The sequence below is a fragment of the Protopterus annectens genome, chromosome 8.part0 (genome assembly GCF_019279795.1).
Source record: "Protopterus annectens isolate FY-2018-M chromosome 8.part0, PAN1.0, whole genome shotgun sequence".
Taxonomy (NCBI): domain Eukaryota; kingdom Metazoa; phylum Chordata; order Ceratodontiformes; family Protopteridae; genus Protopterus; species Protopterus annectens.
Window position 1 is genome coordinate 738,549,532 of NC_056741.1, and position 16,117 is coordinate 738,565,648.

Genomic DNA, 16,117 nt, shown 5'->3' on the forward strand with positions numbered 1-16,117 from the left:
CACTGAAACTGAAACACTTTAATGGAATGCACATAAAACTGGTTAAGGGTTATATGATACCTTTCATAAACTATGGCAAGGAATGACTGACTTTTTGGGGTTCTTAAAAGCCCAGAAAATTTCTGCATGGATTAAACACTCTGCTATCTTAATTGTAATATGGAAGAGAAACAGACACAAACTCTACATAGAGGGGCAGTGCGAGCTTTTGTTACACAGACTGTGTACAGTGGAAGCAGGACCAACAGACACAAAGAAATAAATTTAAATATCCACCAGAAATGGGCAGGTAGACAAACTGGTAAAAGGCCAGAATTAGGAAGAATTAAGTGTCATGGAGAACATTTGCTGTAGATGCACCTCTTGGAAAAAGATCTAAAGAAGAAGTAAATAAAGGCACACAGAGTAATGTCAATAAGAAAAGTGAAGTGGACAAAATTATGGGAATCACAGAGAAATGGAGGAAAGAACATGGGGAAAAAGAGGAAATATGAGGGGAGTGTACAAAAAAAGATACAGGAAGAAGTACAAGAAGCTGGTAAAGCAAGAAATCCAGCAAAAGAGGAGAGTGTGACAGTAATCACGGCAGAAACATGGACAGAAATACAGAAAGCTGAAGAAAAAGAAGGAGAGGAACATACCATCACAGAGGATACACTGAATTTGAAGTCTTGGGATATTCAGAACCTGAGCTGGCCGGATTGGTCAAAAGATGTGGGAAAAAAACAAAATAGATTAGAAGCAGGAAAATCATACCGGAGGAGAACAGCAAGATGGGGAAACCATCTAGAACTGGAATGCAGACACTTGTCACAAAGGAAGATATGGGAGAAGTAAGAGGAAGAATGAGTGGATGCAGTCACTAAAGTCCATCATATATAGGCATCAGGTCATGTCTGCATGCCAGAAGAACTGAGAGACTAAAGTCATGGAAGAGACAGGACAAAAGGAGGAAAATAAGACTGACAGGGACTAATGGGATCTGTGAACATGGGACACTATTCAAAGGTAAGAAATTGCTTAATGTATGGTGCTCCGGCAGTATCAGAAAAGTGCTGGGTTAATGGAGGAGGTACACACAGGCAGACTGCTATCACATGATCTTTTTTTATAATACGCCATTTTTTATAATGTTTGTATTTTCATACAGAAAGTCTTGGAAATCCGAGAAAGATATAATTATGGGAACACCAGTCTTAAACTTGACTGCAATACATTAGAGCAGAGTGAAATGTTATAAAAGTAGGATTAAATGCAAAGGAAAAGGGGAGAGACAAACAAGAGCAAACAACAGTTAGTCACGGAGAAGTGAAAGCATGAAGGACAGGGCCAAAACCAACAGGGGAATAAAGGACAAGACAAAGGACAAGTCCACAGGCTCTCAGATTGTGGGATGGAAGGCAACAGAACTTTATTGGAGGGGAGAGGAGGCTTAGTGTAGCAAAAGGCCAAAGGACAGAAGGTCCAGTTCAGCATAAACCCAGTAGAGGAGAGCTGTTCAAAGGCAGCAATGATGGGGAGAAGGGGATACAAAACCAAACAGAACAGAAGAGAATAGAAAGGAATGAACACAGACTGAAAGTGGTAACCTGGAACATAGTGGGACATTCCACCCAGTCAAAGGAAATAATGTACACAACAGAATAAGCAGGATGCAAGGGGGATGTGGTACTGCTCCAGGAGACCAAAGGATGGAACATCATGAGCTCATGGTATTCCAAGGGAAAATAGACAATAAAGTGGAGGGTGTCCAAAGGGGAGTGGGCACCCTTTAAAGAAAGGGATTACATGTAGTGACTGAAAGGGTGTATAAAAGTGGAAGGGGAGATGGTTCATTTGGCAAGGAAGGAGAAACACAATAAGGAACCATTATGTCCAAAACAAGGATGTAAAGGACACATATATCCAGTTCAGAAGACAGCATGTTCTTTGAATAATGGAATCAGATAGAAAGGCACACTAGTTCCCAAGAAATATAGGTTGTTTGGCAAAACAGACAGTACCATAGAAAGATGAAAATGGACTTAGAAAGAAACATGAAAAAAGGAGGTGGAAAGATATATGGAGGGAAAGACATTCTGAAAACAGGAAGCACACATTTATCAGAAACTGCTTGATTCAAGCCACTGGACTGGACAGGATACTGTGGAAAGAGGAAACTCTAAAGATGGTAGAGGAGATAGAAATACAGGCAATATACATATCAGACCATGCAGAGGTAGCAATGAAAATAAGGACAGAGAGGGAATAAGGGGAGAATTGAGATGAAGGTGGGCGAGCTCTAAGTGGAAAGATCTGGAAAGGAAGCAACAATTACAAAAAAACTGATAGAGAAAACACCGGAGAATAATATTATAGAGAGAACAGGATTGGGAAAACAGTGATGGGATGGAATCAAAGCAGCAACTGGGGAAAAAATCATGTGAGATGATGGGTGAAAAAGGAGACAATATGAGGAGGAGATAAAACTGGAAAGAAAACTGGTCAGGATACAAAGGAATGGGGGAAATGGTACAGACAGGGAAGCAGTGAGGGGTGCTAAGGACAAAGGAAACTGACAAAAACTGAACTAGAAGGGATGGTAACAACTGCTGTAGATGCAGCAAAGTGTTTTTTGAATGACCACTGGTGGATAACTGGGGAGGAACAGGGAAGCATCTAGCAAAGAAGATATGTTAAGAGCAGAGACCACAAAAGAGTGACAGTATATTGAGTGTTCCTATTCAGTTTCCTGCAGCATTCAGCTTCCATAAAGCAGGCTGGAGTGCTTTATAAAATATGTCTGTGAATAAGTGCAGTGTTCTGATAACAAACTGCGTAAATAATATGGTTAGTCCCCTAATGTGTTCTTTCTCGGTACAGTACATACAAGAGAAAAGTGGTAGCAAAGTTAACTGAAGGATTTGTGTGGTTGTAGTTAAGACTCTACAAATTTAAGCTAGCTGTCTGGTTTTGTTTAACACATACACAGAGAATTTATCACTTTTACATGGTGAATGACATTGCTAAAGATAAACACATGGTGACATTCTCAGTCTAATGTATGTCCAGATATGGCTTACTTTGGAATTTGGTTCAGCACATGAAACCAAAATATAAAAGGTACAAAAAACAAAGAAATGTTAAAGGGACGTTCTAAACTCCAAACCATTAGCAACAGAATTATACCGTGTTAATCACTTTTTTATCATTGCAAGCAGAAGACAAATAAAACAATAAAACTGCAAGTCAGGATGCAGCTGAATAGAAACAATGCGCAGTTAACTGTGAATATGATGCAAACCTGGATGAAACACTAATAGACAGATTAATTAGTAGCATCTGTAGCAAAGATTGTCAGAGAGACGTGTTAAGTGAACTGACTTTAACATTTCTAAGAATGTTCAAGATAGAATTAAGCATGAAGATGGATGACAGAGATTTGAAAAAGTTGGGGAAGCACAAGGTGTCCACCGGTGCTTAAATTTAGTAAACAAGCAGAAGGATGCCATGTGTGTGTGTGTGTGTGTGTGTGTGTGTGTGTGTGTGTGTGTGTGTTGGAGGGGGGGCGCTCAATAAAATTGTGCCTGATGCCCCCATTCCTTGTTCATTTTGTATGGTAGAAGTCTGACATCACCTCAAGCTAAGCCACAGCTCTATGAACCATTCGTAGTTATCTGGGTAGCCCTACTGGTCTAGCCATTCGTCAGTGGTGAGTGTCAGGTGGTAGAGAGCTGACCACGTTGCTGGTCCTGTGGAATTTCTTACTGAAACTGGTGTGCCTTGTTTGCTGTTGCATAAACTAGATACAGGCCTGCTGAATCTAGCTTTGTTTGTATAACTTGAGCACTAATTCAGACCTTCTTTTTTGGAGAAGGTTCCCCTGCACCCCAGTGGCAGGAGTTTGCAGTTAGAACTTGTCTGATTGAAGACTATAGGAACAGGGCTCAGTTTTGAGATTTTTTTTACTGGTTAATTGGGTAATTTGTTTAAAAGCCTTTTCTGACTGCTTGTAGTCATCTAAAGCTGTTTTAAGTGTATTTTTTACTGTTTGTAGTCGTTTAAAGCTGTTTTAAGTGTATTTTTTTACTGTTTTTGCCCTATCTTTTCAAAAAAAATGTTCCTTCTTTCCCACCTTTCTAAGCTAGTATAGTCCAGTTTTCAGGCTAGTGCTGAATTCAGGGCTGTGTTGCAAGTTTCTGAGTTGCCCATACCTTACTTGGATAAAAGGAGGTTTCTCTCTTCACCTGTGAGAAAGGGAGGGAGCTTTGAGCAGCCATCTGTCTCTGGAGGAGTGGTTCCAGCCCAGAAGTTAGTAGTTTATAGGCCATTTTGGGCTAATTTCTATCTCTTTCATTTCCCTGCTGTAAAAACTGCATTTGCACGGTTTTGCACATTCGGGCAGCGAGTAGCATCCTGCCCTCACTAAAAATGATACCGCAGTATGAAGAAAAAATGATCAATTTCAACAATTGGCTAAGCTTCTGGTGTCATTCAAAGGGGATCCAGTGTCTGTCAGCCTGGGACGACATGCTCGACAAGCCTCGCTGCTTCGCAAGAGATGGCTTGCACCTGTCACCCCTAGGTTTTCGAATACTGGCCAAGGCTCATGCTGCCCCCATAGTGCCTTTTTTAGGCAAGGCTCAAAAGTCAAACCCACCTCCATAAACAGCACAAATAAAAAATGAGGGTTATGCTACTCAATGCCAGGAGTTTAAATCTTAAAATGCACACGCTCAAAGCACTCTTCAGTATGGAGAACATCGACATCTGTGCAGTAACTGAAACCTGGTTCAAGGCTCCACAGAGCACCCCAGCACTACCGGGCTACAACTCATGTCACACATTTTGGCCACAGAACATGGATCGAAATACAAAAGGAGGGGGTGTATCCATATTCATCAAGGATACCCACACCTCCAGGTTAGTGGCACAGCATGATACCTCTGAGATCATCCATGTGCAACTAACATAGAGAAAATCTGCAATGCAAATTGTGGCCTGCTACAGATCACCCTTCATGATCCAGGACCACCACTCCGCCTTTCTGGAGACACTGGAAAACATGAAGGTCCTACCGAACACCCTGATATTGGGCAATTTCAATTACCCTACCGTTAACTGGGAAAACTACTCAAGTACAAACTCCCAGGTCCAGCGCTTCCTGGAATTTATCAACTCAAATGCCCTGGATCAGTTGGTAAACTCCCCTACCAGAGGTGAAAACATATTGGACCTGATCATCACCAACATGGGCGATAGGTGTTCCACACCAGAGGAAAACCCATCACTGGTTAGATCAGACCATAAACTAATCACTCTGGATGTCCACACCACACCACCACCCCCAACCAAGGAAACCACAGTGAAAAACTTTTCTATAGCAAACTTCACCTTAATTAAGACAGAGGTGGTAAGTTTCACTGCCCCGAAGCTAAAGGATAACAGTGTCCAAGATGCAGGAACCTTTACAAATGCACTCTATGAGCACCTACAAGGATGCATGGATCATGCCATCCATAGCAAAACCAAGACTCACTCCCCTAAGAGAAGGAAACCAGTCTGGTGGACCCCTGCCATAAACAGGCTATACAATAGAAGGAGGAAACTAGTTCAGAAAAAAAGCAAATCCCAAGAAGGAAAGACAACCCTGATCAGTATCAGTAAGAAACTAAGGTCCCTCATAAAATCATCCAAGGCTGACTTCAAAAGAAAAACAGCCAAGGATTTGAAAGATAACCACAAAGCCTTCTTTAGCTATGTCAAGAATCTAAGTGGCAACTCGCAGATATGCTCTGAGCTAGTGCAAAATAGCAAAAATATACTGAACCTACTGATATTGCCAACATCCTGGCAGATAGATTCAGTGCAAACTTCACCCCCCTCTCACCCCCAAAAGGGCCCCCAACTATACCGGAAAGGTGTAGTGTCCCGGAAATCACAGACGCACAGGTGAAAACAGCCCTTTCAAAAAACAAAAGCACAGCATCAATGGGGCCAGATGGTGTCCCAGGCTGCGTCTTGCACAAACTACAGAACGAACTAACCCCTCACCTAAACACACTGTTCAACTTCAGCCTCTCCACAGGCTACGTGCTCATAGAATGGCGCACAGCAACGGTTATTCGACTCCACAAAGGAGGGGCCACAACTGACCCTGGTAACTATCGCTCCATAAGCCTGACTAGCCTGGTCTGCAAGGCTATGGAGCACATCATCATGGAACTCATTAACAAAGACATTGGGAACTTCCAAACACTTGACCCAACCCAGTTCAGCTTTGTTAAGGGCAGATCATGCCTACTAAACCTGGTTGACTTCTTCAAGACAGTCACCAAGGCCATAAATGAGGGGAAGGTGGTTCACACAGCCTACCTTGACCTTGCCAAGGCTTTTGACACCATTCCGCAATCGGGAATAATAGAAAAACTCACCAGCCTGAACATAAACCCCTACGTCATGAGATGGGTTGCCAACTGGCTTACAGACAGAACTCACACAGTAAGAATAGCGGGCTCCAGGTCCGACTCTAAACCAGTCACAAGTGGTGTCCCACAAGGCTCGGTCCTGGGACCCCTACTGTTCAGCATATACTTCTCAGATGTACAAGCAAACACAGAAGGACTATGGCTAACCAAGTTCACCGATGACTGCAAACGGGGAGCCATAATTGACACTCTGGCTGACACGGACATTCTCCAAAAGGGCCTTACTGAGACGGACACCTGGTGTCAAAGTCATGGTCTCAAGCTAAATGCCAAAAAGTGCACAGTCATCCCGTTTGGGAAAAACAAAACACCCATGAATTACCACATAGGTGGCAGCCCCCTTAATACAGAAGATGTAATAAGAGATTTGGGGACCCAGGTAGATAGTAATCTCTCCTTTGACAATCATATTGCCAAAGTAGTTAGGAAATCCTTCTATGTAGCCCATCTAATTACTAAAGGGTTCGCATATAGAAATAAAGAGGTTATAGTGCCCCTCTACTCGTCACTCATCAGACCCATTATCGAGTACAATGCCCCATTTGGGATGTACCTCACAAGACACTTCCAACAGCTGAAAAGACCACAAAAGTACCTCACCAAGAGGATTACAGGCCTCAAACATATGTCCTATGCCGCCTGACTGGAAAAACTCCGGCTGTACTCAGTGGCATATTGCTTACTCAGAGGTGATCTCTGCCTGACTTACAAAGCCATGTCCAACTCAGAATTGATGGACATGCTCCACCTAAAGAAATCCAAGTCACTGCGAGCCACTCGCTCTAGTGAACTAAACCTCGCCACAACAATAAATAGAACATGCTGGAGGGATAGATTCCTGTCACAGAGACTCCCCATGCTTTGGAACAAAATTCCTAACTACATTAGGCAGAGCCCTTCACTAACACTCTTCAAGAGAAACCTTGACGAGTGGATGGGTAACAGAAAATACACCCCTGGGATCACTTCATTAGCTCTTCTTGACAGAGGCTCAGTTAATTAATCAATGGGGTGGTGAAAGCTGACACACTCTGGCTAGGCTTATAAATGCCCTCGGGCAGATAGCCTAGTACCTACCTATGAACCTATGAACCTACCCATCCCACAGTGGAGCTCTCCTTCCCTCTCAGAGGCACTCTGAGCTCTGCTGCATACTGCCTACTACAGGCAGCATGTTTCTGCATGCTAAATTATGTGACTTACATGTATGTGGTCTACAGCAGTGTGCGCTCTTCTGGTGCAAGACGCATGGGGGCAACACGCAGTGCCCCTACCAAGTCTCATACAAATGGCCTGCCACAGGCACCTCCCCCAGGATGGGAGAGATGGAAGTGACTACTCATTTCCTTCCTATCTTGCCAATCTCATCGGGCACCTGAGCTGCATTCAGAGCTCCCTTTATGGCAACTGAGCTGGCCTGAAAGGTTGGACAGTATTTTAATAGTATGAATCCTAGCCCACAAGCTCAGTATAGTTGTGAGATGCCTGAATTGTTGGGAAGATGGGATAAAGCAAGCATGTTGTAGTGGAATGCTGCCTCAAGTGAAGGTTAAATACTAACCTTTTTGTGAAAAGAATATGAAATAAGAGGAAATTGAGCTGTCAAAGGTTTCAGTGCTAAAAAGAGAAAAAAGTCCAATATATATGATTTTCTAGTTGAAAAGAATAAATAAAAAGTTTAAAGGAAGATTTATACAAGGGTAACAATATACTGTATCTAAGAAACTGTCTCTGTCAGTGTTTCTAAAGAAATAATTTGGTGTCCTAACAAATTTAAAATGGAGAGAGTTTGTCAGTAGTGGGTCAGATTATGGCTGCAGTGTGTTAAGAAAAACAAATGGAACAGTTGTTACTGGTTATGGTAAAAGGAGAAGGACTAAAATTTTGTGGAGGAAATGGTTACAGAAGCTTGTGTTGACCTGCAAATAAAGACAGTGAGCCATTCTATGTCAAATGAATTTAAATCTCATGAAGAAATTTTGAAAATGCATGATGAAGTGCCTGAAAAGGAACCATGTAGACTGCATGTTGTAGAGGCTTTTAAAGAAACAACTTCTGCAGCAACAGAAAAGTACAGTTTTGTACCTACCATAAATGTAGATGTCCGAACTGGATAGCATCTGCAGTCATAACAAGTGGGTTGTCCTGTCGTCAGGCAGCCCTGCAGTCGGCCGGATTCCAAAGTCGGGTCCGCTTCGCTGATGTCGCACTCCACCCATCTCTGCTGGTCTTCGGGTATATAAGCATCAGCCGACGCCATTTTCCTCAGTGTTTCTTGCCCCAGATGCCAGTAGCCCTCTTGCAGGGTAAAATTTGGATAGATGCCAATGTTTCCAAATAGATAGAGGTAAACACAACAATGAGCATATATGTAGATACATACAAACAAATACACCATAAAGACTCCCCAACAGCTAGCTATTAGGAGGGTAAACACCCTAGGAGTACCACAGAGGGAAGGAGGGAGTTGACTGCAGATGCTATCCAGTTCGACATCTACATTTATGGTAGGTACAAAACTGTACTATGTCCTTCATGGATGCATCTGCAGTCATAACAAGTGGGTAGAATACCATAGCCAACTAGGGAGGAGGATAAAGGTAGATTATGGTGTGTTTAAGATCCCTTGCAGTACAGCAGTGGCAAACCCTGCTCGATCTGGAATAAAGAGGCAAATTATAATGCTTGGCAAATGTATGCACGGAGGTCCAAGTAGCCGCCAATAATGTCTTTGGTTGCCACCGTAAGAAGGCTGTGGTAGTGGCTGTTGCCCTTGTAGAATGAGGTCTTATGTTCTGTGGAATTGGTTTTCCATGGAAGGAGTAACAGTATCGTATGCAATTTCCTATCCATTTGGAGATTGTCTGTTTGGAAATAGCTTTTCCCTTCCAGTTGCATAGGCTACAAAAAGTTGGTCAGTCTTTCTGCTATTTTTGTTCTGTCCAAGTAGTAGCGTAGCTGTCTATGTACATCCAAGGTATGCAGTATTCTTTCCCTCTGTTTTGTGGGTTGGGAAAGAAGGAAGGTAGGTGGATTGCCTGGTTTAAAGATACTCTGGATACCACCTTAGGCATAAATGTAGGATTAGTCCTCAAGGACACTCTATCTTGGTGGAAGATTAGGAAGGGTTGCACTGCCATTAAGGCCTGTAGTTCTGAAACCCTCCTTGCTGAAGTAATTGCCAGTAGGAAAGCAGTTTTCCATGACAGGTGTTGTAGGTCTGCTGTTGCTGCTGGTTCAAAGGGTGCTAGTGTCAACTTTTCTAGCACAAAGTTTAAGTCCCAAGCTGGTAATGGTGGTTTCCTGGGAGGTTTTACATTCTTGATTCCTCTGAGGAACTGCCTGAGCAAAGGGTGTGAAAAAACAGGAGGATCAAAGCTGTATTCTGCTGAAATAGCTGATGCATGTATCTTGATGGAGGAGTAGGACAGGCCTGAATGAAGAAGTTCGGCCAGATACTCCAGAATGTTAGGCATATCTATGTTTGACACATCTTTTCCTCTTTCGGTACTCCAAATGACAAACCTTTTCCATTTTCCAGCATAGTTCTTTCTTGTTGAAGGTGTGCGTGCTTCAAGAATAATGTCTTTAACTCTTTGGGAAAGTTCTGGATTAGCTGCTGCTATGTGATGTTCCATGCAGTCAGTTGCAGCGTTTTAGGTTTGGATGTATGATGCTGTAGTTGTTCTGTGTTAACATCAAAGGCATCAGGGTATTGGCCACATGTTGTTCCGAGACATGCTCTTCAGTAGTGGATACCAGTGTTGTCTTGGCCAGTTTGGGGCTATCAGGATTATCCTTGGACGTTCTTCCTTGATCTTTAGTAGTACCTTGTGTATCAGAGGAAGAGGAGGAAATGCATATGCTGTTAGGCCTTTCCAGTTGAAGGAGAGTGAGTCCACTTTCCATGCTAGTGGGTGGAATGTCCTCGTGCAGAATTTTTCGAGCTGGTGATTGAGAGGTGATGCGAATAGGTCTATCTGTGGCATTCCCCATTTCTTTGAGATGGTCTTGAAGATGTCCGCAGCTTCCATTCGTGGGCATCCAAGTGGTTCTGCTTAGTATGTCTGCTAGAGTATTGTCTTTCCCGTACAAATATTGCCTGAACTGAATGTTGTAGCTGAGTGCCAGGGTCCACAGCTCCAAGGTCATTCTGCATAGGGGTATGAATGAGTGCCTCCCTGTTTGTTGATGTACCACATGACTGTGGTGTTGTCTGTCCTTATCATCAACTGGCCCTCTTTGAGGAAAGGTTTGAACTTTTGGATTGCCAGTTTTACTGCCAGCATTTCTTTTAGGTTGATGTGCAGGTGAATTTGATCCTGTGTCCACAATCCTTGCACGCATTTGTCCAGCATGTGGGCCCCCCATCCTAGATCTGAAGCGTCTGTTGTGATGGTCTGGCTTGGTTGACATCTGCGAAGGGCAGGCCTGGGTTTGACTGGCATGCCTGAGCCCACCATAGGAACTCCTGTTTTAAGCATGGAATTAGTGGGATTTCTGTTTCTAGACTGTGTCTGTGTTGGGACCATAAATTCTTTAGGTACCACTGTAGTTTCCTCATATGTAGTCTGGCAAATGGGACCAAGATTATGCATGATGCCATGAAGCCCAAGGCCTGTAGAAATTTTCTTGCTGTTAACTTGTTCAGTTTTGTTAGTGCCAAGAAGTAAAGAGGAAGTTCTTTTGTTTTTCTGTAGTCAGGAATGCCATTTGTTGTACTGTGTCCAATTCCGCCCAAGAATGTCCTTGTTTGGGATGGTATCAGCCTTGACTTTTGTAAATTGACTGTGTATCCCAGTCCTTGTAGCAAGTGAATGACCCTTTGTAAATCTGTTGTCAGCTTGCTTTTGTTGTCCCCTTAGCAGGCAGTCGTCCAGGTATGGGTAAATTTGAATCCCTGTAGTCTGCAATGGGCGATTACTGATGCCAGGCATTTTGTGAATACTCTGGGCGCAGTAGATAAGCCAAAGGGCAATGCTGAGAATTGAAAGTGCTCTGATCCTGCAAGAAATCTGAGGTATCTTCTGCAGATTGGTGGTATGCCTCCTTGAGATCTAGAGTTACCAGCCAAGACTCCTTGCCCAGCATGGGAAGAAGTTGCTGTAGGGTCAGCATTTTGAATTTTGGGACAATGATGTATGTATTTAAGGTGGACAGGTCGAGAATTGGTCTCCAACTTTTTCCTTTCTTGGAACTAGGAATAGTCTGGAGTAGAACCCTTCCTTGTTCTGTTGTTGGCACTCTTTCCACAGCTCTCATGTTTGCTAACTCCATTATCTGGCGTAGAGCCTCTGTTTTTGATGTGGAGGTAGATTTGGCATTCCTCTTTGACTGGTAAAGTGTGGAAGTGAAACCGTAACCTTGATCTATGGTTTGTAAAATCCACTTGTCTTTTGTTATGTAGTGCCAGTTCTTTGAAAATAAGGTTAACTTTCCGCCTAGAGGAGCTGCTATTTGTTCCCTGGTAGGCGGATTTAGGATTAAGTCACTGTGGCTGTGCTGATGTAGAGGCAGTGGCTGTGTCTGTGCCTCTGTTGTTACCTTGCCACTGTCGTCCTCTGTAGGCACCTCCTCTGGATTGGGTTCTGCCTCTGGAGCGTGAAACTATTCCTGCCCCTTTGAAATTTTGCAGAGTCAGGAAAGGACCAATTTTTAGGCCAGTTCCTGCTAAACCTTGGGGTTGGACTTGCAGGAAATCTTTAACAGTTTGAACAGATTTTGCCTTTTCTTCCATTTTCTTCATAACCTGCTGGGCAGGTGTACCAAACAAACTTGTCTTGTCCATAGGAGCATCAAGCAACTTAGCTTTAACATGATCCGTAAAGCTTGTTCCTTTAACCATGCATGTCTTCTTATCACTGTGCCTGTCATGGCTGATCTAAATGAAGCCTCCAGTGCATCATAGCCACATTTTAAAGAATGGTTGCTAACCTGTTGTATGTTATTTACCATCTCTAATACATATTTCTTATCAAGAGATTCATCAGTAGTTAGCTTTTTAGTTAACTGATCAAGCATAAACTCTTGGTATTGTATGATGTGAAACTGACAGTTTAAAGCTCTAGCTGAGAGAGTAGCTGAAGTGTAGACCTTTAGACCCCATCTGTCTACTGACCTTGCTTCCCTTTCAGATGGAATAGGGTTTTTAGCTGTGGTTGCGGCTACTGCCTTGGGACCCTGGGATATAGTTTCTGGGTCTGCAAGAGGAGCCTTGTAAAGGTGGTGATGAGTATCTGGCACCCTGTAAAATCTGTCTGGTTTGGCAGGGGCTGGGGCTAAAGAATCTGGAGCGGAGCAAACATCATTGAAAGCATCATCCACCACAGAGAGAACAGGAGGTATAGCTAAGGGCCTGTGCTGTGGTAGGTGCAGAAAAGTCCTAAGTCTTTTTCTGGAGTCTGAAAAATCCTGTTGCTGCCATTGGAACTGTTCTCGCATGGCATGCAGGGTTTCTCCAAAGGAGAATTCTTCTGGTGGGGAAGCAGCTGGAATGGATTCTTCAGCATCAGAATCTTCAAATTGGAAAAGGAGCCTCAGGCTGGTCAGTTATGTCTCATTCATGAGCAGCATCATCAGAAGACACTGCCTCAGGCCTCTCTGCCCTAGGTCTCTTCTCTGGGGGCTGAGAGGCCCTGTCTGGGTGAGATTGAGATCCTCTAATTAAAGAAATTAAATCTTCTGCCAAAGAAAGCATTTGAGAACTAGAAGAGGGCCTGGATGAGGGGGTTTAACAGGCACTGATTTAGTAGTCTTGGCTGCTTTAGCCCTGGCGAAGGCCTTAATGGACATGGCTGCTGGAGGCCTAGCAGCACCACGTGCTGGGGTAGAGACATCCAAGGATGGTATCTGATAAGTCAGTCACCGTAGTGGGTAAAATTTCTGAGGTCGATTCAAGAATTGTAGCAGGGGCCTCAGTTGTAAGAATAGGTTCAGCTGTACTTTGAGCAGTTTTCGGTTTCGTTTGCTTTGCCGTGGTTTCGTGTCGGTCTTTATCTTTGCGTTTTTGGGGTAGTCGGAGAATCCCATAATGTATGCAAAATCAGTAAAACTGTTCTGCGTTGAAGCACAGGCCGAACAGGCTGCTGCTGGGCCTAAACAAGGCAGACAGTAAGAGTGGAAATCTTTATGAGGTATTTGTTTCCCACAGGTTAAACAATTGTTAACTTTTTCTGACATCGGCTGAGGCAAGAAAGAGTACTTAGCTTTAGAAGTCTTCAAGTAGTATTCGGTAGAAGTAATCTCTGGATCCGACCGAGCTTCTCAAGAAAGACTAAGGAAAATGGCGGCTGATGCTTATATACCGAAGACCAGCAGAGATGACGCCGGGTGGAGTGCGACATCAGCGACTGCAGGGCTGCCTGACGACAGGACAACCCACTTGTTATGACTGCAGATGCATCCATGAAGGACATCACCAGGAAGAAAATGCATTTAAGGAATATAAAGAATTATTAATATTAATTGTTTATGTGTGAAAAACTATATGAACATTATGACCTGAAGCAGCATGTCCACTATACTGTTATACTTCTACATAGGGGACTGGAATTGTAATTTACTGTGATATGCTGTCTGTTAAGGAAACACTGCTTATACATGAAAAGTACTTTCCCCCAGCAGATAAAAATATCCACAAATAAAGAGGTTCCACCTTTAATTCTTGTGAGTAAATAAATTCAACCAATACCTAAGGATTAGAACACTTAAATGGATCAGTGACCACAAATCATTCGTAACACTATTTGGTGAGCATTAGAGTCTGCCTAGCATGGCACTGGCAAACATCCAGAGCTGGAGAGATAATTATCTCATCAGCATATGATTATTAGATTGAAAACAAAATGTTTAAAGGACATGAAAATGCAGATGGTTACTCAGAAATGCAATTGCCAGAAGCCAAAAAGAACTTGCTATGGTGGTCCTCTCACATGTGCAGGAAGCAGAAGATGATTCGATGAATAAGGTTTGGGAGAGACAGGAAGAAGAAGAAACAAAGGTATCTAGCTGAGAGATGAATAGATTACATGAGAGAAGACCTGGAACAGTCAGACATGAAAGCTGAAGAAGGCAGGTGAGTGGCACTTAATCGAGACAAGTGGCAACAGTTGATCCAACAAACCCAACCAATGTAGAAAATGGGAAAAAGGTAGAGGGGGTACTGATAATGATCTGGGTCTGTACAACTGATTGTTAATAATTAAGGTCATTGTTCAGCTTCACCTTTCTGAGCCCATAAGATATAACTAACACATGTATTACACTCCACAAATGAAAGATTACACAACATATTTCTCAATCCACTCCACCTACTCCACTCTATTTTCTTTTACCATGTGTAAGAGACTCCGTTCACATCTTCTTGTCTACATAAGGGCATTACCATCAACAATTCTGTTACAAATACAACTTTTCTGAAATGGAATGAGACAAGGGGGAAACAGTAAAGGTGTACTTAGAAAAGCCTCTAGAATGTAACCACCCTGACATAATGATCATACCTCCTGCCTTGTAACCCACTATACTTACCAGTTTACATCTGATTAGAGAAGGAGGTTGGTGCTCCCTGTCCATACCCGCCTTGACCGTAACTTTGCGGTGCATATTCCCCTGGTTGACCATATCCTTGTTGGCTGTAATCTGGTTGGTAGCCTCCAGATTGGCCATACGAGTCCTGTGGTGCATAACCTGGGCCCTGACTGTAGGGTTGGCCATAGGAATCAGGTGCTGGCTGCTTTTCCATTGATGCCTGAGGATATTTCATGAATGGGGCAGTCCAGCCGGTCTCTTTAAATACAAACCACATGTTGCCAGCCCAAAGGATGAAGTTCAAGAATCCAAAGACCTGGTTAAAAAGAAGAAGAAATACATATTTTTGTGGCATGTCTCTTTTTTCCCTAGTGTTACTGAAGCATTGAACAGTTCTGGCTTCTCTAATCTTTCTGCATTAAAGATCAGGTGCAAAGAATTTGTTACCATTTTTTTTTTTTTTGCTGAATTATGCTCACATTATGCAAAGTGGGTTTTCTGATTATAAAAGTAACAGATTTAACTTTAGTTATTTCAGTGGAACTATGCTTATTAAGTATACTAAACCTGTATTACTATTTACTGTAGGCTGTGCAGCTGTCCATTTACTTCCTAATTCCATGTCATGTGACTTAGAATTCTAATGATGTGCTTGTTAGTGTAAACATTTTGACAGTTTGTAGTAGGCAGTTGTTTTTTGTAGTCAATAGCAGATTTCAACATACAAATGTAGCACAATCAATCAGACAATAAGTCACCAAATAAAGTAATCTATATTCAAGTAAAAGCAAATTAGAATAGAATAAGGTTACTTTTTATTATCCCATGGTAGACAACTATTACCGTTACATCTATGGTACTATAGTGTATGTTAACCATTATACACTTTATACATACCTTTTGTAAATGGCATCTATGAGAATAAAACTCAGTATGAAACCAACTTTTGTTCTTTCTGGGAGCACTGGAAGTATTTTTGTCACATTTTGTGCAATTTGTTAGAAACTGCTTAAAGATTATCTTTTTGTACAGAGACAACACTCTCACTCTTCAAATAACCTAACCTATTCACTGAAGAGAAGGAACAGTGATACTGTAAATAAGAATTGTGTCTTTCATCT

The 16,117-nt window shown here is 42.6% G+C and overlaps 1 protein-coding gene across 2 annotated transcripts in view; it reads right to left on the reverse strand.

Annotated features, from left to right (window-relative positions):
• Nucleotides 1-16,117, reverse strand: part of LOC122809011 (synaptophysin) — a 1,240,178-nt gene that overhangs the window by 46,065 nt on the left and 1,177,996 nt on the right. For both annotated transcript variants that reach the window (XM_044080199.1, XM_044080200.1), the window contains one exon: nt 14,997-15,312. In XM_044080199.1, the coding sequence (XP_043936134.1) occupies nt 15,001-15,312 (312 nt within the window). In that variant the 3' untranslated portion in view covers nt 14,997-15,000. The remainder of the gene's footprint in view (nt 1-14,996; nt 15,313-16,117) is intronic.